Source organism: Rhopalosiphum padi, chromosome 3, assembly GCF_020882245.1.
Source record: "Rhopalosiphum padi isolate XX-2018 chromosome 3, ASM2088224v1, whole genome shotgun sequence".
Lineage (NCBI taxonomy): Eukaryota > Metazoa > Arthropoda > Insecta > Hemiptera > Aphididae > Rhopalosiphum > Rhopalosiphum padi.
The window spans coordinates 12,320,553-12,344,910 of NC_083599.1; the positions used below are offsets into that span (position 1 = coordinate 12,320,553).

The window sequence follows — 24,358 nt, forward strand, 5'->3', positions numbered from 1 at the left end:
TTGTCCTATTCTCTATACATTTTTCTATAATTTATATCATACAATTGTATTAATTGATTATATTTTTAATTGCTCACACAATTACTACTTGATTAGGTATAGGTTTCGGTTTATGGACATAATTTTTAATACTATAAAGTACGTATTTAATGAAGATCATTTAAAATGATGTATAATATTATATATCCTTATTATTAAAATGTTATTATTTTAAATAGTATAAATAAATTATATTTTAAAATATAATAATAAATTATAATTTTTTATAAATAATTAATTTCCTTCTTACATAATATTATAGAGATGAAGTTGTGCCTCACTTATTGTTCGTCCGGCGAGCCACCACTGCTATTTTTTTAGTTATTACTTTATTTGATATTGTTATTAGAAATGTGGTAACCGTAGTTGTTGAACATAGAGTTGACACTAAATTTAAATAAATGTATTGGCAAAAACCATATAATTATGTATTTATTTTAACAGAAATTTCATTTTATAGAAATTCGTGTTTTATAAGTTTTGTTTACAGTACTAAACATGAAATATTTTTATTGGTGCTTATTTAGAAATAAAGGTGTTCAGTATCATATTATTATTGGTTCCATAATAACTAGGAAAGATTATTATTATATTGTTTTAATATGAAGATCACCATCCGACAGTTTTCAAGTTGCAATACTATATGTTGTAAATAATTATTAGTTTAACAAACATTTTAGCATTCGTGATAATATTATATTATACCCACCTACCTCATTTTTTTAAAAAACATTTTTTCTCGCGAATTTTTATAATATATTTTGTACAAACCAATTTATCTATATGTTTCAGCTGAAAGATATAAACAAACACTCGTGGGTCATCGCCGGAGGTAAAGGAGAAGTGCACTTAGGTATGTCAATGATAGATGTCATACAAACCCACATAATTCCGTCCTCAAACGACTTAGACACCGACGTTCTTCAAGCCATATCGAGTTTAGGCTGTTTCAAAGACCGGGAAAAACTCATCGCTGCTCTGCTGAGTGTGGAGTAAGTAGTATACTATTGAATTAAACGCGCGCTCAGAAACTCGGAACCGAAAGTTAAAGAGAAATAAAATTATCGTCTATACGCATGCAAATGACTCCCGCGACGTTTATTAGAATTTTGATTGTACCACCTATACCTATATATATATATATATATATTAAATTATTATAATTGATGGCATGTACAAACATTACTATGCGCTTTGAATGAACTCAATGCATAAAAGCGACTAACATAATATTTATGTTTATACGACGGGCCGTCATATTATTATATGATTATATTTGAATGAAAACGTAATTGAGTACGAGCGATTTGTTGTAAATTAACAGTTTGTTTTGTCACGCTTCAAAATCAGCCATTAAATCGATTATACAATGATAATTCAACATTAATAATTGATATCAAAATATGAATAGTAATAATACCTACCTATATTTTTGAATGGAATTCCAATAACTACGGTCAACGTGAAGTGTATATTAAAATACATCATCCGGTACGGGTATTGATGATATTGTAATGACAATCAAAAACAAACAAATCCATTATAACATGCATTATATTATAAGTACTCTGTGTTTTGATTAGTGATTTGTTTTGTACATTTATTAGAAAATGTGTTTTGAATAAAAGCCGAGTATTTTAATTTTAATTTTATTATTTTTTTATTTTTTGTATAGTCATAATACTGAAAAAGTGATTTATTTCCTATTGCTCGAGCGCAAAAAACGACGACCAGCTAACGAGGACGACACGGTTGCAGTAAAAAATACCAAAAACAGCTTCGATCCGCCGAAAAAGCGAGTTGATACGTGTAAAATGATCGACGACATTGATAGTAATTTTTCTCAAATCAGTGCTGGATCTCCTGCTACGCCGCGAAAACAAATGTTACAGTAAGTAAAAAAAAAAATAATTTTTTTAAGATTCGTAATTCGTATAATATTATATTGTTTAGATACTTGTCAATGAATTTTATGTAAGACAATATAATAATATAATTGGCATCACTGGCAATGCTTTTAAAAACCTTCAGATTTTTTTTTAGATAGCTTATAAATATTTTATAAACTGTTTTTAATTGTATATTGAAATATTATTAAAAATTTTGACACATCTCCCTTCAAGCTTTTTTCAGTTTTAGCATTGATCACTTGCGTCGAACGTCAAAAATGAATTCCTCCAAATAGTATACGTAAAATCAGTAGTTGGCTAGTTAATAAATAAATGATAAGTCTGGTGGCATATGTATTTAATGGTTCTTAGCATACCAGCGTAACCGTGTACACCTGACACTTCATATTATTACCAAAGGTGTTTTCTCAAAACAGTGAACATCTCATAATGTACACGATTATCATACAAAATTAAAACAAAATACTTTTAACGATCTCCACAAACATTTTTTTACTTTAAATTTTCAAAAATGTTTAATTGTAATACAACATTGAAAACATTTCGACATTGAAAGACTTAATTCGAAAAAAAACCACAAACTAACAAACGGAAATATTTTTAAGAATCTAAAAAAAAGGTAAATATCATCATCATTAATATACGTAATGTGTACTATACGTTCCACTTATAAATATATACATAATTTATTTTGTAACGACTAACGAAGTAATAAATTCATATTCATCATCTTTACGGGTTGATTTACGTCAAAATGTTAATAATAACATAAACATAAAAACAAAATATTTGTATATATATATACAAATATTCCCCATGTACACATAATCAATGATATATTATTACCATAATAAACTACAATAGATAAATGCGAGAATAAAATTTTAGTTGTTACAACGTAGTTTGAAAAAAATAAAAAATTAATATAACCCTTCTTTTTAAAAAAGCAGAACACGCCACTGACCTTACCTAATTAATCTGCGTATAATTAGAAATACAGATAATTTCAGGATAATCAGGACTGTTTTAACACATATACACATCAAAAGTGATGAATGATTTTCAATAAATCTATATAGGACTTGGGCAAAAGAATGAAAAGGTCCGTAGTATAGACTCTATATACAATAAAATCGCACTCTGTGACAACTTAAACTAAATGTGTGCACAATTATGTGTGACATAAAACAAAACACAACAATATAAGCACTTTTTATCGATATACTATTGATACTTATTTTTTGGTTATTTTCTACAGTTTGTTTTTGAGCTATAATATAATATAGCGACAAAACCTTATCGTACAATGTAATGTTTTGATTGTTTTTCGTATTGAGTTGTCGACCATTTATCCGGTAGTCAAAGGCGTCTGGGGAGTGGGCCTGAGTGGCGCCGTTATGTGTATGGAGTCCGCACAGAAATGACTAAAGCCCCTTCGGAAATATCAATCCATTAGTCATTACTGTACATGTAAATGTTTACTTATTATTATTATTATTATTTTGTTTGTTTGTTGTTGCTGTTGTTGGTATAAAATAGACGTTAGGTATTATATAATATTTTTATTACTAAAAGAGATCGTTGTAGTGAGAACAACGAGACAGCTTGCACTTATAAATGATTGAAATGATTGCAGTGGTATAAATTGTTTTTATTTTTTAAACGTTTTGAGCGAGCTGAATAATAAAATATCAATTTTACAACAATGGCATCTATGTTTAGTATATCTTACAATAACTTAAAAACATATTATTGCCTATGGCGTATCCTCTTCCTCGTATTTCGCATTGCCAGCTATGGACTTAGATGAAATATTATTGGATGGTTTGAACAGTATGTGATGTAATCGCGTATTCGCCTAAATTATATAGTTCAAACAATTTAATGTTGTACTAATTTCGAATATTTGTTCTTATTTATAAAAAAAAAAAAACAAATTGTAAAAATATATTCGATAATAATATTAATTGTATTATTGTTATTGACAGCAATCGGTGGTGTAAAATCCAAAAATACAATTTTGAGATCGTCTAAATCATTCTGTAACATTTATCTACATAACAACAACTCCATTTTTCTTAAGCTTGATCGTACATGATGAAATTTACTTATATTTCGTGTGACATTATTATTATTTCTACAAACACAAAATAACAATATCGATATCAATGTGACTAACAATATCTTGAGCTATTAACGATGATTATAACTATCTCAATAATCGAAAATATAATTCTGTTTGTACTTTTATAATCTGTTTTTGAGTACTCTATCGAAAACTAAAAGCGTCGAGCAAAATGTGTAAAACTTTATAACTTGAGGTTTGTAACGTTAATTTTTTTCTCTACCACAGAAATCGCATCTACTACAGGAGAGGAAGTTACAACAATGTAAGTTCTACGGGCGGCAACATGTGCAGTGGTTCAAGTTTAGCCAGTTCCTCGACCTTAGCTGGAATATTGTCACCCCTTCCTCAAAGGTAACATTTGGTAAAAACGGAAAACTATTTCATTTTCGGCACTAACGGACCCGTCGTCGTTTTACGACTGTTAGGTCAAATAACTCAAACTATCGTTACCACAATCACCACAAGAGCCAGCAGTCGAAGAACCCATCGATTTCCCAGCACGGCAATTACATTTCTGCGCACAACCAGACGTTGGACACGAACAGCTCGTGCTCGGCACCCGTGCCTCCGTCGCCCGTGCACCACGCTAAGCAGGCAAAAGTCGAAGTACCTTCGTCACCAAACCACAGTAAATTCAAACACTGACATAATACAAATAAAATACAAAATAATATCGTGATGCGATATCGATAACCATATCGAGTGGATTATTATGAATAACGCGAATGTGTTATTATTATTATTTCAGTGGTCATCTGCACGCCTCCGGGATCGCCTCAACACCTGTCCAACCATTGGAAATCGAGGCTTACGTCGATCCGAAACAGTGTACTGGGGTCTCCAAAATTCCACAGACGTAAACCTCAAAGTAATTATGCGTTTTTGTGATGCACATGCACTTAATATGATATAGTTTATTTACATAGACAGTGGGAAACAACATTTTTAACTTTGCTAAATAGTTATTAAATGGGTATTGTTTAATTTCTAATTAGCTCGATTACCTAAGTAGCTTCCTAAATTACCATTGTAATAATATTACATTTTCCAATTGATTTAAAAATTCAAGTTAAATTCATGTTTATAGATATTAGCAATATAATATATTATAACCGTAACCGTGAAATTAAAATCATTTTATTTTTTATTTTTTCATTCTGTTTACATAAACTACCTGTATAATTATTTTAAAATTATAAATACCAATAAATATTTCTTGATTTAATAACAATTTAGTAGACGTACAAACATATTATTATGATTGTCTAACCATTGAATGAGTGATAGGTTCCATGAATGATAGGTAATAAACAGTAACTCATTTTTTTTTTTTCATTAAAAACTATACTTAAAAAATCTAAACGTTTTATGAGTGCCTTTAAGGCAAAAATACGTATAATAAAATTGAGTATTTATTTATTTTATGTATTTTGTGCAATTAGTTGACATGGACACGCCATATAAACCGACACCGGAATCTTCTCCGGAACTAACAAAAAAATCGTGGTTCGGAAGTTTGATGGCGTCTGAGAAAGACGAGACTTTCACTATTTTGATAACAGGAAAACCGTTATCCACCGTAAAGGCTGACTTAATCCACGCTCTGCTTTCGGTAAGTAATATACTATGAGAATAAGCTTTGATTTCAAACGTCTCCGAGACAATTGAAAGTGAAATAAAAAATTATTTATAATAATGAATGTATGTATTAATCACAGTCATTGGCTTAATTTGAATTGATTTTATTTTATTTAGGGTTAGTGGGATAAATATAATAGTTTTAAGTCTATCGTGTTTAAAATCATAGTGGGGGAGGAAGCGACACATTTTTGACCTTCAAATAATACACCATTCATTAATCTATGTGATGTGTAAGCATATAGCAGACCTTGACGTCGTTTAGAATTATAAAATTAAGATTATCAAGTTAATACTATCTATATCATAAATTATAATTATTCACCACAAAACTTTAAGTATACTGGACTTTATAATATAATTATATAAATATTTTATTAGCAAGATATATAGTAAGCATGCTAACGCGTATAGGAAAATAATATTCTAGCTTAAGAATAATTATTTTTAAAAAAAAAAGTGTTGTGACGTTGAGGAATTAGTGTTCAAAACAAACGACTAAAATAATATCTTTATCACACTATAATAGTGGTCATCAAACGATTTCGCTTGGTACATTTTTAGGCTTACGGTTGTGTACACTATTCATTTTTACTTTCAATATCGCAACGTTGTCAAGTATAAAACGTGGTAATGTCCACGTAGCTTATGGCGATCCGTACGTTACTATTATAGTAAGTTATTTATTACTAAAATACTAATTATTGTTAATGCCATATAAATTTTCTCTAACTAAGAAGTAATTGGTTATAATTTAGATCATACTTTTATATATAATCATAATTGCCTTTATTGTAATTATTGTCCATGTGCCTATGAATAGACTGAATTGCGTATAATATACGCAATGTCACTGTGTTCGTGTTTAAATTGTGTCAGCGAGTGTTCGTGGTTTTTTCGTTAACGTTTTATATTTATTTTTAAAATGGAGAATGAAATTCACTTTGGAAATAGGGAGACATTTGTTAATAGTGAATGGGCACGCATTTTGATATATCAAACAGCGGGCTGATGGATATGTCAGATAAAGGTGCTGTAAAAAACATGTACAGCTGCATTATTAAGAACAACTAATAATTCCGTTTTACAAAATACTTGGACGTATAAACACGCTATAGATAAATATTTTTTTTTAATAATAATAATTGCCTTTATTGACATATATCTTTATGTTACCATTATGTATAGGTAAAATACTATTTTGTTAAAACTAATAATAATTTTCTCGGTATCGAAGCTTTAAAATTTAATTTAACTTTTTAATATAATTTACTTTTTATTTTATCTTATTCACATTTGTGTAACGATTTTTTCACGTGATATCTTGATTGATTATAGTTAATAAAAATAGGAGATAAAATAGTTGAAATGTATAACATTAAATAAAAATAATTATAAAATTGATATTTATTGTTTATTAATATATATATAATATTAATTAAAATATTTGCTACTTCTCTGAAGAGTCAACGTCATGTTTTTTGTTATTTCGGCGCTGCACGCAATCATACTCTATTGTCACTGATGAGGTAGTAATGGTAGTATGTAAGGGAATAACTTCACCCTTACCCACCAAATTCCGCTTATGAACACAATATTGTTATTGTACCTATAAATTTGTCTTTTCATGTTTTCTGCAATCATTATTAGGAAAAAAATATATTCTATTAATACTAGCTTTTTAAAACCATTTTTAAACTGTTTTATAGTTCGGTACAGTGTACTCACTGTGTACTTTTATACAGTATGAGCACACCCATCGTAAGAAATGTGTTTGAACTATTTTTACGTATTCGTTAAGTATAGGCACCAGCAACCCACGGACCTCGGAACTTTTTGCTGCGGCCCTCCAAATATATTTCATAGTAATCAAAATTTCAATTTTATAACTTAAATTGATATAAATACAATTTAATCATAACTATTATATAATAATGTGCACATCTCATGAGATAAGCTATGAGCAAGAACGTAATCTAATCGTATATAATGTATACGATATATCGTAATATATATATAATAAATAATATTTTTTAATATTTTAATTTTATATGCGGCCCTCAATGAAAAAACTGAAAAAAATATGGACCGTGTAGGTAAAAAGGTTGTCGATCCCTGGTTTAGTATATTATAGGCATATGTACTATGTATCTATGTAGTTATCCCGGGAACAACGAAAAACGAATGAACTCAAACGGAATCGTGTGTCAACTGCAATTACTATACAGATATGTCTTTACAGGGAATGGACGTAAAGCTGTATAGTGTGTAAGCTTTTGATTGTATTTGTAGCAATTTTATTCATCATACAGTGATCCTTTCATCTTAAATAACTCCGCTAACGAAATAAACTAATAAAACCATGAAAGCCAGTATAATATATATTTACAATGTATTCGATAGAATTTTCTACTTCAAATAAAATTCAAAACGTCAGAGGATATACTCATAAGCTGATATATATACATGTATATAAAATAATGTAATACGTTTTTATCCAATATAATATAATACACCTTGTAAACTGCGACGTATAATCAGACTCTGTTTAGAAGTTTCTTTGATTTTATATATTTATTGCTTGAAATCGGATACAAATTACCAGAATCCGATGTAACCTAAGGTTTACATATTAGGATGTTTAATATGAAGTCATCCCTTTTATACTGTAAATTATTTAGGAGATAATTTTCCTGGAAATGATGATGCATCAAAATAAAAATCGAACGAGTAATAATGTTTTAGTTTTTTTGTAACTTTGTGTACACACATATTTTATTGTTTGAAATCGGATACAAATTACCAGAATCCGATGTAACCTAAGGTTTACATATTAGGATGTTTAATATGAAGTCATCCCTTTTATACTGTAAATTATTTAGGAGATAATTTTCCTGGAAATGATGATGCATCAAAATAAAAATCGAACGAGTAATAATGTTTTAGTTTTTTTGTAACTTTGTGTACACACAAATATAATGAGATAAATGTGTTTAGAAAATATGGCAATTTAGGGTATATGCTAAGTAGAGAACTTCAGTAATTTATATTAATCTAACAAAATGGATAATTCATAAAAATAGTTAATGTATAATAAATACTAGATTTGATATAACATATCTATTTTATATTTTTGTAAAACCACATGAGAACTATTCGTTTGAATTTTGAATTAGGTAGGTACATAACATATTAACATTTAAAAAAAAAAGATAGACCCATTAAATAGTTTACAGTAAAAGTGAGAGGAGGGTTCTCATCTAAAATATATAAAATGTAAAATGTATTACCACTAAACAGTAAACACTCCTTAAGTAGAAAAAAAAACCATTTAAAAATTTTGAAAATTAAATCTTGATACCATATTATGGTCTTTAATCAGTATATTTATAAAATCCAAAAATCAGAATTTGAATAAATTCATTATTAAATAAGAAATTATGGGAGAGAATTCTTGGTGAACCGTCCTGTACAATGAGAATAGTATCCGTAATATTTAAATTTCGAGTAAAGTGAATCAGACAGAAGTCAAATAAACGAACAACAAAAATCGCTGTAACAACAACAACAACAATAATATGTTGGCAGGAAACAAATAAGACATATTTTTGTCGCGATTTAAATTTCACCCCGAGCACATTTCTTATATTAAAAACGTACGATGTTGATGCAAAAGTAAATAATAATAACAGTGAAAAAAGAATCTTTTTCTAGATATTTGAAACGTTCCTCGAGTGGTTTAGGGCGAGACGAAAATAATAATATTATCTATATGCGATGAGAATGTCACGTTCTCGCGTGACCCGTTGACGTCGTAGTCGGCGCGTGTACAAGCCATCATCGTTGCAATGAAGACGAACGATAGATTTGTGGTAAACAAAAGTGACATCGCGTAAAATAAATACGTCCCATTATGTGTTTGCTGTGTGAACTTGTTATTTGGTTCCAAGGCATTTATATTATGAGAATTATGCCACTTTTGTTGCTTCCATCTTATAAGCCGGTATTACACTGGTTCGTCATCAGTTGGTCGACAAATATTTTCGTTTGATGTTTACCGACCTTTTCGTCGATCGGTATTGTTTTTTCGATCGACCGATGTCAAACACTGTGTAGTACCGACTTTCCGAATGCGCAAAACATATATACGTTCACCAGTTCGCGTTTATTTTTTTTTATTTATACTCGCAGTAGTGTAAAAATACAGAATTTGGGATTTCAAATGATTTTGTAACATTTTAATCAGACCTTTAATACAAAACAAATATTTTTTTCAGTGAAATCGCTTGACAAGCTTATAAACAAGAAAGATCATTTCCTGTTACAAACGATAAAATGTATACAAGGTAGCTTATCGAAAAACGATAGAGTATACATAATAAAAATAAAAATATATATTATTAGAGAATTTTTATTCGATAAAATATTATTGTTTACATCTATATTATATTTTGAAAACAACATATAGTATAATTTCACTTCAATATGCAATAAATAATATCAAAATATATGAGAATATTAACTTTATACTATAATCATCAGGTATACAAAAATAAAAAAAATAAAAAGTGCCGTCGTTAGTTTGAAACTATTGCGATTAGTAAAGATTACTGACATAAATCTAAAAATATAAAAAGTAAAAAAATATATAATCTAACCGCGTTTATTTTGCACTCACTTCGGTGCTGTGCAGCGTTACTGTTATATTTATTCGACAGCAATAATCGAAGAGCAAAATATTTACTATTGTTACTTTTTTCATCTGATTATTTGTCTGCTGTTGAGCAATGCACCATATGTTATCAAAATAAAAAAAAATTGTATTTCTAGAAAAAACGAGTTATAGAAAACATTTGCAACAACAGTGATATAATCCATATGGTGCAATACTCGACAACATAGACCGGCCTTTCCTGTATAGGGTAGTCTGTAGTAGTGACCGGTCAAACATAAAGCATTGGTGTGGCTTTTAATAATATAATATTGTATATTATATATATTCACTAATGTATTGCTAAAAATATTTGTGGGATACGCCTTTTTCACGTGGATAGCTGACAATGGTAAAAACCTTATCATTCTGTAAAAAAAAATGTTCTAAACTTCTCTTAGCTTGACATGATTATTCCTTTTCAGCCCTTGTTATTATACCTATAAAATAGTAGATAACTATTAGATAAGTACCTAAAACTGTTAGTGATAGTCTATTGTGGATATTAATGTACCTGGTTATTTATTTATCGTTGTAGTTTTCCAAACAAAAATCATAAAATTCCAATGAAAAACGCGAAACACAATGACACATTTAAAAACGAAAATTCAGAAAAATAGTATAAAATATTAACATTTAATATAAGAATAAAGTACCTAAATAAAAAAATCATCGATTCTCAAAATGTCCTAATATTTACTAATATCAGGTAATATATGCTGCAATGACATTCGAGTGCAGTCACGAGTCACACACTAGAAGTGCACACTATCTCTGATCGCTCTGCGTGCACAAATGGCCAGTTTATTATAATTTATGGTGTATATTATATAATGTCCACGGGTAACAATGTAGGGTTTTGTTTTGGTACAAACCAAAAGTGACTTTTTACCATTTTATGGCTCATAGAAATAATATATATTACGTTAATTGGATGTTATTTGTGTTATGGGATAAAACAGACGACCTATTCTAATATACCACCCATCACGGGTGCAATAAAACTACAATGATAATATAGTATATATATATATTTATAATACTATTTTATATCATATTATTTTTTATAGTATATTTACGACAGCAAATAAAATATTTTTAATAATATAAAAATTGTTACCGTTCGTGACAATGGATACTCTATTTTATTAACAATCATCCAGTAGATATCGTACTTGTATTTGTTGTATAATGCGTATATTAATTATAACGGTCGCCGTAATGCTCGCGCATAAATATGCGATAAAGGTTTTACTTTTATCAAATAATTATATTTTTACAGATTTATTAAAAATAATAAATTACATCGTAATTCGGCATAATTCAACCATTCGATAAATTGTCTTTATTGCGGTATGCTTTGAATATATAAGTAGTTTTTTTTATTATATTATTATTATTATACAGGCTGATCCATCAAACATGCTCACCTCTGTTTTTCATTTAATATTCAAATTCTGATTTTTAAATTTGTAAAAATCCCTAAAAGATCACATTTTCAAGTTCTTGAAATTTTTTTGTTTTACTTCAAAAGTGTTCTGAGACGATACAAACTTTTGTTTTTCAAAAGAGAACTCTTTTTTGCGGTTAATTATTTAATGGCTATTTTCCTAAAAATTTTTATGTAACTAATTAATAATTTGAACAGAAAAATTGTCAATTATTAAACGAGAAAGGATAAATATAAAATAAATGTAATATTGAATATAGTGTTTACTATTGTAGATTAATATTAATTACTAAAATGTTCTACTCGTCTTAACCCATACACCTTCCAAACCCTTTATCGTGAACCTATTATCCTTAGTACACTAATAATTTAGATGAATCAAAAACTAAACTCATTCGAAAATTGATTCAGATATGTCGACATAAGTTTCAGAAAAATTATTCACTTAATTATTCACAGTTGAAAACGGGGAGTTCTTGTATGACAAATAGAAGTTTTCATCTCTACAAAACACTATCCTTAGGTTAGGGTACAAAAAAACCTCAAACATTTTAAAATATAAATCAGAATCAGATTTTTATTAATTGCCTTATCGAAAAAAGGGTGGTTAGCGTACTTCGCGTTTCATGTTTTTATTTTGTATAATGATATTACCATTTAGTGGACTATACGTGGACATAACAATATAATATGGACTTAGGCGTGCTGTTGAGTGTTTAGGTATTGATCGTTAATGTATATTACATGTATTATTATAATATAGGTAATATTATAGTTTTGGTGTCTAGACCGTATTAATAGGTATGATTATTGATTTGAGTATAAAGTATATATGTTCAACTGTTGGGTAATTAAACAACGGATTTCTACGCCCATCGATATTATTGTTATGCATCTGAACAACAGACGTACGTGTTACTCAACTATGCACAAGTGCACACTCACTGCAACACACTCGGTATGATTGGATTAACGCGAACCATTTCGACGCGGTGCGTAGTCGAGTGGATCATTTATAATATCGATATACACATATAATATACGAGGAAGAAAATTAAATAAATTTATTGGACACGGTAGGCGGAGACGTACCTACCTACACACAACTACACTACAATGAATATAATATGGAAAAATGGCGGTATTTTTATTTAATTTTATCAATCAACAACGATAATATATTGACATATTGTTATAAACTATAAGTTTAAAAAGAACGCCGAGTGTACTTTAGCGGTCGTTAAACAAAAAAGTGGTATTTAGAGTTAATCGTATTCGATATAGTGTGTCACGCATGGCAAAACTGTGGCCCGTCGATTGCATAGATTTTAGTTTTTAAAACGGATTTGGATTTATTTACAATAGATATTCAATCGGAGCGGTTTTTAATGTCCCATAAACTATTTGTGCAATTAAAATTGACACAGCAAAGCGCTTGTTAACAAATCAGAATACGTTTTTAAAATTAAAATCCGTCAAAACTCAAGTCCTGTACACGGGAACGCTTCTATACTAACGCGTGATCGTCGTACCAATCGCAATGCGCATAATTACCACAGTAAGGCGTATTGCCATTCATCTGCTGTGTGTTCAGCAGACGCGCGAGATGAACTCCAATGATCGCGTTGGAAACGATTAGAAAAGCCCGTCGTTTTGAGCGCATATAGCGTGACATTGTATGTACATTATGATTTCGTTATCGATTGGTTTGGTAGGTATTTTATATTTATTATTATTATCTACTGGTAATTTATATTATTTAATAACAGTCCTTCGGCCATTTTATGGGCATCGAAATAATAAAAACATATTTGTTTTTCCGAAATGGCATAAATAAACAATGTATAGTTTTTCGTGTATAATAGCCAAATACGGTACGAATAACAATTTTACTGTTTGATGCATCGTGGTGGCCATATTATATGGCACGGACGTACAATTGGTGAACGTCCTACCATATTTGGCACAAACTAAACTTTAATCAACTTTTAGTTTAACTTGAATAGTTTTTAAATATTTTTCCCGTTATCCCGATGAATTTTCACAATAAGTACATTTTTTTTTCGAAAAAATAAAATAAAAACTCATTGCATGACGGGGTTAAAGTTAACGTTTACGTCTTTAAAAAAAATAGACTAAATATCAGTGTTTTGCATTCATGCCAACTACATGCAGACATGCTCAATACGACCAACACGAGTTAGTAGAATCGTTCCTCAGTTTTGCAGTCGGGCCATATCATACTTTAACATAATACGTTTTGCAAATTTTATTTCTAATTTTCATTTATATGATTGTACTCTTCTTTAAAATATTAGTGACAATCCTCTATAAATCAGTCTAATCAGAAAATATTTTGATACCGATGTACCTATTATAAATGTCCCTGTATGTTTCTCATTAAAACGCGGTTCACTTTATGCCGTTTATCGAAAAAAAAAATGGGTCTAATATATTTAAGGCATATCAGAACATTATATTGAATATGATTTGGTTATATTTATTAGTATAAAATTTACCTACCTATTTAAAAATATTTGAGATGTTAAAAAAATGTATTTTCGTTTTCCTTAGTCAGCTGTAACTTCTCGTGTTATCCACTCTTTAAAGTAATGTTGATTTTAAATTTTGTTATTTGTGTTTTTCACTAAAACCTGATTACTGGACGAGTAATTGTCCATATGTATAGGTATCTTAAAAACTCAGAATCTACTTATCTACTTATAATCTAAGACAGCGAACAAACGATTTCGACCCATAAGGAACAAAATATGTTCGTATGTAATGGTTTTTAATGCTACTTACTTTAAAATAATAACTTATTAAATCTGTCACGTGGTACATTGTAATGTACTTAAGCTACCTACAAATGAATTGCAAGGCCATTTAAGTAGGTGCCCATGTTAATATACCTATAGGCAGTAATATACATTTTCATTAATTGTAATATTTTATTTATTACTGACAAATTGTATTAATTTATATTTTCTTAAAAACCTATATGAATATGTTGTTTTTACGTTATTTCTGTAAACGTTTAACATATTTTACTTGATACATTAACTAAATACCACCATTTTCCTTGTATTGATCATATATTATATTGTGTCGTCTCTCATTATGATTTTTTAAAAACATAAGATCTATATTATACATCCAATCGTTTGATTCTATGCACCATTTTACCCGTTGATTTTAATTTGTGATCCGATGACGTTATCAATCTTATAAATATAATATAATTAACTATAATATTGATATAATGAAATAGTGTTTTAATCAATTTAAACTCCTAATCCTTGCGAGTTTGTGTAATCGTATTCTGATTATATTTATCTCATTAATTTATTATGAATTACATAGAAAATATATAAACACATTTTTGCTTTGTTATAATATCATTATTATAATTTACAGTAGATAACATTTTCCTAGGTATCATAGCACTAATGGCGTTGTGGTTTTTTATAGAAAAAATAATATACCAACATTTTTCATTTTTATTCGCTCCTTAAATCCGCCCCCTTATTATAATAATATGTAATATTGCGACTCAATGATTTTACAAGAATATTTTGTATTCGTACAGAGGTACATATATTATTTTATCGATCATTTCAACACGTCTCTACTCGAGAAAAATTTCTTTTGTCTTTTTCCATTGCCCCAAATTCCACAATTCGATTCACTTACATTCTTCTTGACAGTTAGTAGTCACTCTATATTAACATCGATTTTACTGCACAGAACGCACAAAATAAGATTGCAATTTCAATCGGTGTTGCAGAGTAATGTGAAATACGCGCTCAATCATATTTTGAATACACAATAAAGTTGAACGTTAAAATTCACACCGTAAGCATTGATCGAAGTAGTCAAACAATCAATATAGCTGTAGAGTACGATACGGCGGAAACAGCGTTTTCCTCTTTCGCACTTCCTCAAAATCGTGCCGATGATGACGGCTGGTCTGAAATCATTTTATTTGTGTTTCATCATTTGTAGCTACTTTCGAATGAGAGCAGTGCGAATATAAAATATATGTTTAATAATACAGCGGACCAAATCATTTCTATAGGGTATTAACAAGTAATTTTCATCGCTTTCGGGCGTTAATAATATATTATATAATGCGCTGCAGTGGCGCAAATAGGAAAATGCTCTGGGGGCCGAGTTTACGCATTAAAAGTATATTTTTTTTTTTTTTGAATAATATGTAATCTCTCAGGGCATTATTTGTATTCACACTATTTTGCCAAACTTAAAAATGTTCAAATCACAATACATACCTAATTCAGCAAATAAGTCAATAATTTATTTAACAATAAATTACATTAATACAAAAAAAAAAAAAAAAACAAATATTTAAACATTAATATTTTATATCGTCGCTTAAATTGTAAATCGTTGTTTTATGTGTACACAACACACATGAGTGGCGTATTCTAAAGTATTAAAAAAATATATAAGCACACAAATTTATTAATATTTGAAAAATAATAAATATAGTAAAATAAATTTTGTAAACTATTGTTTTATAAGTCGAATATTATTTTACCAATCATTTGATGTTGCTTATGAGTTTGGACAGTTTGGTCTACTTCCTTTCCCTATTTTTAGGTCAATTAACCAAACATTATAATATTAATATATAATATTATATTAGCTTCTGAGTGGAGCGATGAATGTATTGATTTTATAAAAATGTGTAATAGTTTTATTTGGTGTGTCGTGTGTAATATCTATGTACACGATAATTAATTGAAAACTTTTTCAACTTTCATGGTGGTTTGGTTAGAAAATTGGATCTATCAAAATAGATCCAATTTTCTAATTTTCTAATTTGTACTTTAAAAAGTCAAAACCAAAAATTTTTTTTTAGATAATCGGAAAAAAAACAAACAACATAAATTAAGGAAAAATATCAATTTTTACGTAAGCCCAATATTACATATTATTATTAAAATATCTCTTTTATAACCATAGTTACCTTAAAACTTATCAAATTTAATCTTTACCTAGCTTAATGTAGTTCATAATAGCCATAGTTGACGAAGTATAAGAACAATAAAGATAACTACAAAGTCATATTTATACATATACCCCATTTTACGCAGTACTTACCTACTTTTGAATACATATAATTTATTTTAATATCTAAAAAGTGTGAGGATGCCAACTTTCCAATTATTTTTTGTTTTTAATTAATCAATATTCTACAATATCTATTATTATTCATATATATATATATATAGAAAACTATTAATTATTTAATTAATGACCAATGACTTTAATAGCTACATAAAAAAAAACGCATCATGAACTAATGAATATAGTTATATAGGCTGAAAGACCGTTTCCGCTGAGTATCATTTTACTTGTACAATTATATCATTGAATTCAAATTGAACACACCCATAATAGACTCATTTGACACAAATATAATATAGCAGAACGGTGTCCACTTACTTATACCTACAATTATTGAACATTTGAACGATACATTATTGTTTCATTACATTAATTTTTTTCATCAGTATTTTTTAAGAAAAATTATGATTCGCTCTTATTTGCTTGGTGCACTGAAATTGTATAAATAAATAATATATATAACATATATATAGTGTTAAAGGATTTTTTCAGGTAAAAAGGGTTTAAAAGCGTTGAATAGCGGAATCCTTTGAAACGGGAGAGCCATGGAAAACCGCACTATAACAATAATAATATAATAAAACGGCTGGCGGGATAGTCGGGATAAAAGTACGTACAAGCCGTTAATGTCGGCCGCCGACTTCCGAGGTGGCGGCGTGATGATGTCACAGACGTAATGGAAAAATTCTTATGGGTTCCGGTCGACGCGTGGACCGTGTTTTTTTTCTCTGACCTATCTGCACTACGTATTGCCATTGTGCCTCGAATATACTCATATACATACATATATATATCTAGGTACGTACAATAGGGGTAGAATGCCGATCCCGGGCCCCGGGAACCACCCGCTACCCCACGACCGTGGAGTGGCACAACACCAGAAATGTGTGTACGCTGCAAACGATTTTCTATATTATTATACCGTGCAATGTGTTTCACTATAATACTACACGTAATGTTTGAGTGGTACACAAGAAGTGTCCTGCGGAGATACAAACTACTGTTTTTCGAATTACAAACCCTCTTTTTATTATAAATTATTTAACGGGTAGTTTTTATAAAAAAAATATTGACGCTTGAAAATAAAAATTTGAACGAATAGTTTTTCAATTAAATTGCCGTCTGGAATATGTTGGAATTGGGGTGATTTAAACATTTTAGTAATTATAATATTAATCGATTAAAATTCATAATCAGTAAAAATGTTAGTATAATAAATACTATACAAGATAAAATATTATGTATAATTTATAAAGTTTTTTTTTTTATAAAACCGTTGTAAAGAAACATTATGTTTAGTACCTATAAAAATTGTAATAACTGAAAAATGACCTATTCGAATTTTAAATTAGATACATCGACGTTTGCAATAATATTATTCACTAACTAATTTACAGAAAAAAAAGAGTATAACTGCATAATTTTGAAATTTAAGTGGACTAGCTATACCTATTTCTTTTTTCATAATTTAATCTGTATAACTATTTTATAGTAATATGATAAAATATGCATTAATTACATTATTTTATATCAATAACCCTTTTAATCTATTTAGATATTACTATTATTTCATTTAAATATAATTTACAGTACAAGCTATACTATAAGTACATACTACACAGGCATAACACATACTTACCACCTCGTAGAATGTCTGCACGACGAAAATTATGATCAATTGAGAATTATTCATATTAGACTAAGAGCATGTTTTAGTGGCAAAGGTACATCTTTCCAAGTAGATAGGTATCGTATTACATAGAAGTACATTTTTCATCTTAAATAATTTAAAGTATTTTTCTATCTATCTATTCAAATAAAACAATTATCTGAAATAAATTATGTAGGTTTTTTGTGACATAATTTTCAATTTTATTTTTGTATAATAATGTATAATTATATTTATTATAATTACAGTAGAATTTATTATAGGGTTTTAGGTTACTTTTTCTAAGCAATGCCTATTGTAGGCATCATTATTCGATTTTCTTTTCAAGTTTTTCCCTCTTATATGTGCATTTATTACGTGTATTTTACTTTAGTTATTTTGTAATAACCTATATTATTCATTCTCTGCAAACACCAAGGTGTTGTACTGTTGTAGACTGTAGTCGTATTTAATACATTTCATACGTGTTTTGGTATTTACGAGTGTAAAAGTTGAAGCTTATATTATATATTATTATATTTACATTTAACTGTAGAATTGCTATTTTACAAATGCTACGAGTTCTAAATTATCTGTTTTTATATAGATAAATGTAGTTATTTTTTATCTAAATTTTGAGATTGATATTTGTCTATTATCTTATTTAAATAATTTTCAAATTATCTATTAGGAATCGTCTACAGAACACTGTTATATTTATATTATACATCACGGTACCACACAAATTGCATTAACAAAACACACCATTTTAGATGTGGTTGTAATACTTTAGGTATCTGTACAATTCATTCAATTATTACTAATGTAACAAACAATATAATATTAAAATCGATTTATCGATTACATAGGCGTGTGCAAGGATGCTGCAAGTTGTGCTGTCACTGCATTTGACAATTTATTTTGTTCGGGAAATTGACGAATAGTTATTTAAAAAGATTACATAGAAGTACTGTGAATAATTTAAAATCATTAGATATTATCGAATTTAAAATGGAAATAAGAACCTTCAATGTCGATTGTTGATAAAATTAAAAACGATAAAATCAATGCGATGAATTTAAGATAAGTCTGTGACTTTACTTGTATAATAATATGTGATATATATATCTGTACATATTTGACATTCCTACACATCAAAACTATGTACATTATTCGATTCCTATAACCAAATTTATTTATAGGTACTTATGTTAATATTAAATGACATTTTACTCAGTTATAAATTATAATATAAACAAATGATAGAGGAATAGATATATTATTTTTACTTTGCGCATCTGGTTAGGTTAAAAAAAATACGTTTACTGCATATTGTTATAAGTTGGCTCGGCTCAATATGTGTCACCCATGACGGATCATTCATTAATTACATTAATCGTAATTACAATATTACTATTTGGTACACAGATAAGTAGGTAAATCATATTAATTTTATGGGTGAAATGATCTTGACATGGTAATAAATGACCAGATATTATCGAGGACTTCGCTGTTGTCAACAACTGATGACAGTGTAAACACATTGACCGTAACATATTATAATATTATACTTAACGATATATTATACGGTATAGTGTACATTATACATAATGCGGTGGTAGACACTTCACGCGTAGTTTATACACAACGATATAATATATGCACTTCACTGTTCTATCAATCTCTGATTTTTCATAAACATAAAACTTTCAAATAGGTACTTATATATTACGAAAAGTTGTGTCCTATGATGATGTAAACTTATTTTTTCAAAAAATGGGAACTAACCTAACCTATGAAAATTATTGATTTCTTATTATGCATTACCGAAATCAAAATTTGAACACGTTTATTTGTTTCCAAGTTATTTCATGTAATATAATGCTAATAAGATGTTATGCAGTTTGAATAACTGTCAATTATTTAAAGTTCCTATATGAGTGTGCATATATGTTCTTTTATGTCATTCAAAACATTATATACGAAAAAGAAGAAAAAAATATACTCATAAATTAAATTGTACTTCAAACAAATTCAAAAAATCTGTTAACATTAAAATATTTACATGTACCTATAAATAATGTATTATCGTCGCTTAATAGAAAATGTTCATTTAGACACATGTTGTAAATCAGATCAGACCAGTAAAAAAAAAGTATGAACTTCAATTTAAAAATCGAGATATTTTAACAACTCTAATGTAAAAACTAGTGTTAGTATAGTTTCTTTTGCGACAGTAAAAATCTTCTAACCTATTACCACGTTCTTACCGCGATGAAGTGATAAACAATCGAATGCATGTGTTGTATAAATCCTATAGACATATTATTACGATGTCCACACGGGACATCATACTTATGAAATTCCATCAAGAATATATGTTTTTGAAAATACCATCTCTGAGTATGCACAGACCTATAGTCGGTAACGACGAAATAATGAAGGTTGGAATGTTTTCCACCTTGTGGTTCGAGCGAAAATGAAATATATACCATTCGAACGTGTGAAAATAATAAAAACAAATTACTAGCCCAGTGGTCGACCGTATAATGTATAAAGTAAAATAAATATATTAAATATTAAATATATATAGGTGATACATTATGTGAGGTGGCGGGTGGTAATATATGAACACGCGATCGTAAAAATTTAATAATATAAATCGTATAAACATTTTTACACCGCAGTAAAATAGTAAAGTACCGATACTTTTCAACAGACTTCAATCGAAATTCGAAACTGTGGCGCATACACGAGTTATAAGTTACGTATCATCATTTAAATAGTCGCAATTAATGGGTGAGTTGAATTGGATTTTCAAGTCACCCGTATTCATCTCTACGGCTTAATAATAATTTTTATTAGATTGGTATTATTATTTATTATAGAACCGATAAAAATTTACAACTTATATAATTATAATCACAAAAAAAATCGATTGTTGTAGCTCCTCTGTTCGAAAATATGATTTGAGACTCGATAAACGCCTTTGCGTAACATTCATTTTTATTATATTATTAAATTATTTATCTGAATGTAACGTATTCTTGAATACACTATGACATTTAGGTCATAATGTATTTGTAAATATCTACAAGGGATAAAATTAAACTAGCTGTATTTCACGATATTGTCTAGGGAAAAAATATTGAACAACTATAATACGGGACTATAAACAGGTGTATTTTAGCTTAAATGTTCATCTCGGTTAATGAGCTTTTCGGTGAAAGACGTGGATACACGGCGGATTGGATACAGCGCTTTGTACATTTGGGTTTAAGCGTAATAACTTCATGATCAAATCGGTTTAGTTCTCGTCTCGGGAAAAACAAACAATAAATATAATAAAAACAACACAACTTTTTTTTTACACGGTTCAGTGAGTGGCTCTGTACACATTTAAAAAGGTAGCTTACAGATGACGTCACGAGTATATTTTTGCTTAATTTTTCAGGAGATATAGAGGTTGGGTCCATATAATTATGCCTAAAACTTTGCCAAAACACCAAAAATTAAAATCTTTTTCGAATTCATTATGTGATTTTGTAAAACAACTGAAAATCCACGCTCATTTATAAGTAATATTAAATATAATATATTGGATATAATGGATGTACCTAGAATAAGATTTAGATCAGTGATTCTTAACAATTTTTTTGTTTATTACATCCTTGGATGTTTAATAAAAATCCCGGAACACCGTTTATTCTACAATGTATAATGAATTATATTATTATTCATAATATTATGAATGATTTAAATTTTTAACAATTTTGCGGTACACCTAAGGCCAATTCACAGAACACTGGTGTTCTGCGGCACACCGATTTTGATAGATAAGATGTAGTAATAACGCACGTATATCGGTGCATATGAATATATCATGCTATTTTGTACTAAAAAATATATAGCAAAAGCATATTGTTCGATAAGTAAGAAAAAAAATGTAATGAATACATCGATTTTTGCTAATCTCGGTTTGAATACTGTTATTAAAAACTCGAGTCGAATTAGGTCAGACGCTCAAGTGTGCCAGTCGGTGTATATATACTGTGCATGATAAAATGGCGAACGCATATTATAATGAACAGAAAACAACAATACTTCCCGGAACAGCTAAGCCGTAAACCGCAGCGACGCCGTCGAGTTGAATTGTATATGCTGATCGTTACACCTTTTGTGCAGGACGTGAAGTATAGCTAGTGCAATGTTTAAAAATACATTATGCAAAAAAAATGATTAACCACTGTTAATACTTAGTCGTCATCACCGTAGGCGAATTAGTAAAAACCAAATCGTAGCCAAAATTCTATATTATATATAGGTGTAAATGCGATATTACAAGACGTACCCGAAAAATACGGACATCACATTAAAAATTATCATTAAACATAATATATTAAAACGAATGCGGCATTTCTATTTTCACTATTATAACCATCCAGCGTTGCGGAGAGGGAGTGAGAGAGAGATAAACAATGGTTCTCGCTCGATCACTTGCACACAAGCTCCGCCTGAGCCATAAAGAATCTCACCTTGCCTAACCTTGCGGTTATCAACGGTATCAGTCATGTTGGCTTACAGACTTTTATACGACGCCACACCCATAGGTTTAATACCTATCGACGGAGCTGATCAATAATAATATACATGGATGATAAATACTTGTCCGGATGACCGTGGCGCATAGATGAGTCGGTCCGTATATCTGTAAACTCGTATATAATACTGCAATATACTCGTGATTACATTTAAAGTGTATTGATTACACTTTTCTGTGCTCGGCGGATGTCTACGAACAATTATCTATTATCGATTGACCATTATTGGCTCAGAGTCTGAGAGCATATAATGCCGTATCTACAGCTGTGTCCAAATGATCAGAAAAATAACTGTAGTTAGAATAATACTATATGTTAATATTATTTACTGAATTAAAACGAATCAGAATAATATATAGAAATACAAATCGCACATTTTATACTTTTATACTATTAAAACTGGAGGAAAATATTAGACATTTTATAAACGTTGTATTTAGCAAAAAAATATTATGCATAATATTTCGCGTGTATACAAAGAAAGTATTGAAATATATTTTTATTTGTGAACTGGTATTTCGAGTTTATTATTACGATGAAGTACAACAAACAAAAAAGGCCAAATCTTTGTTCTTTAATTTGGCCGAGACTTGGATTTTAAAATGTTCCTCTAGTTTTCCACTTTTACCTCGGATTCGGAGAAATTGTATAAAAAGGAATTACAAAAACGACCTATTTTAAGTCCACCGGACAAGATAAAAGTTTCCAATTTAGAAGATAGGTCGATAGGTCACGTGAAACTTTCGGATCGCTCGTTCGACATAGAAAAAACCCACACACACCGACAAAACTAAAACTAAAAAAAAAAAACGGATACGTCATTTGACAATATTAAAACCAATACATTTCTCGCTTTACCGCGCGCGTTCACGCTCAGTACATATCTAAAAAAAAATATAAGTCTGAAAATGACGTAAACATAATATATTATATGGGAGAGCTTAAACGATTCCGTGTAGAACGGTTGGAGAACACACCAAAATCAAATAATCGACCTTATAAAAAAAGAAATCTTTTACGGTAGATATTCTATATTATATATACGACGGCGATCGTCCTGTATACGTATGCGTACGTAATAA

The 24,358-nt window shown here is 29.1% G+C and overlaps 1 protein-coding gene across 2 annotated transcripts in view; it reads left to right on the forward strand.

The window, feature by feature from the left end:
* Window positions 1–24,358, forward strand: part of LOC132924582 (serine/threonine-protein kinase BRSK2) — a 104,844-nt gene that overhangs the window by 59,153 nt on the left and 21,333 nt on the right. For both annotated transcript variants that reach the window (XM_060988974.1, XM_060988976.1), the window contains exons 7-12: window positions 832–1,031; window positions 1,715–1,930; window positions 4,303–4,428; window positions 4,503–4,705; window positions 4,826–4,945; window positions 5,520–5,689. In XM_060988974.1, the coding sequence (XP_060844957.1) occupies window positions 832–1,031; window positions 1,715–1,930; window positions 4,303–4,428; window positions 4,503–4,705; window positions 4,826–4,945; window positions 5,520–5,689 (1,035 nt within the window). The remainder of the gene's footprint in view (window positions 1–831; window positions 1,032–1,714; window positions 1,931–4,302; window positions 4,429–4,502; window positions 4,706–4,825; window positions 4,946–5,519; window positions 5,690–24,358) is intronic.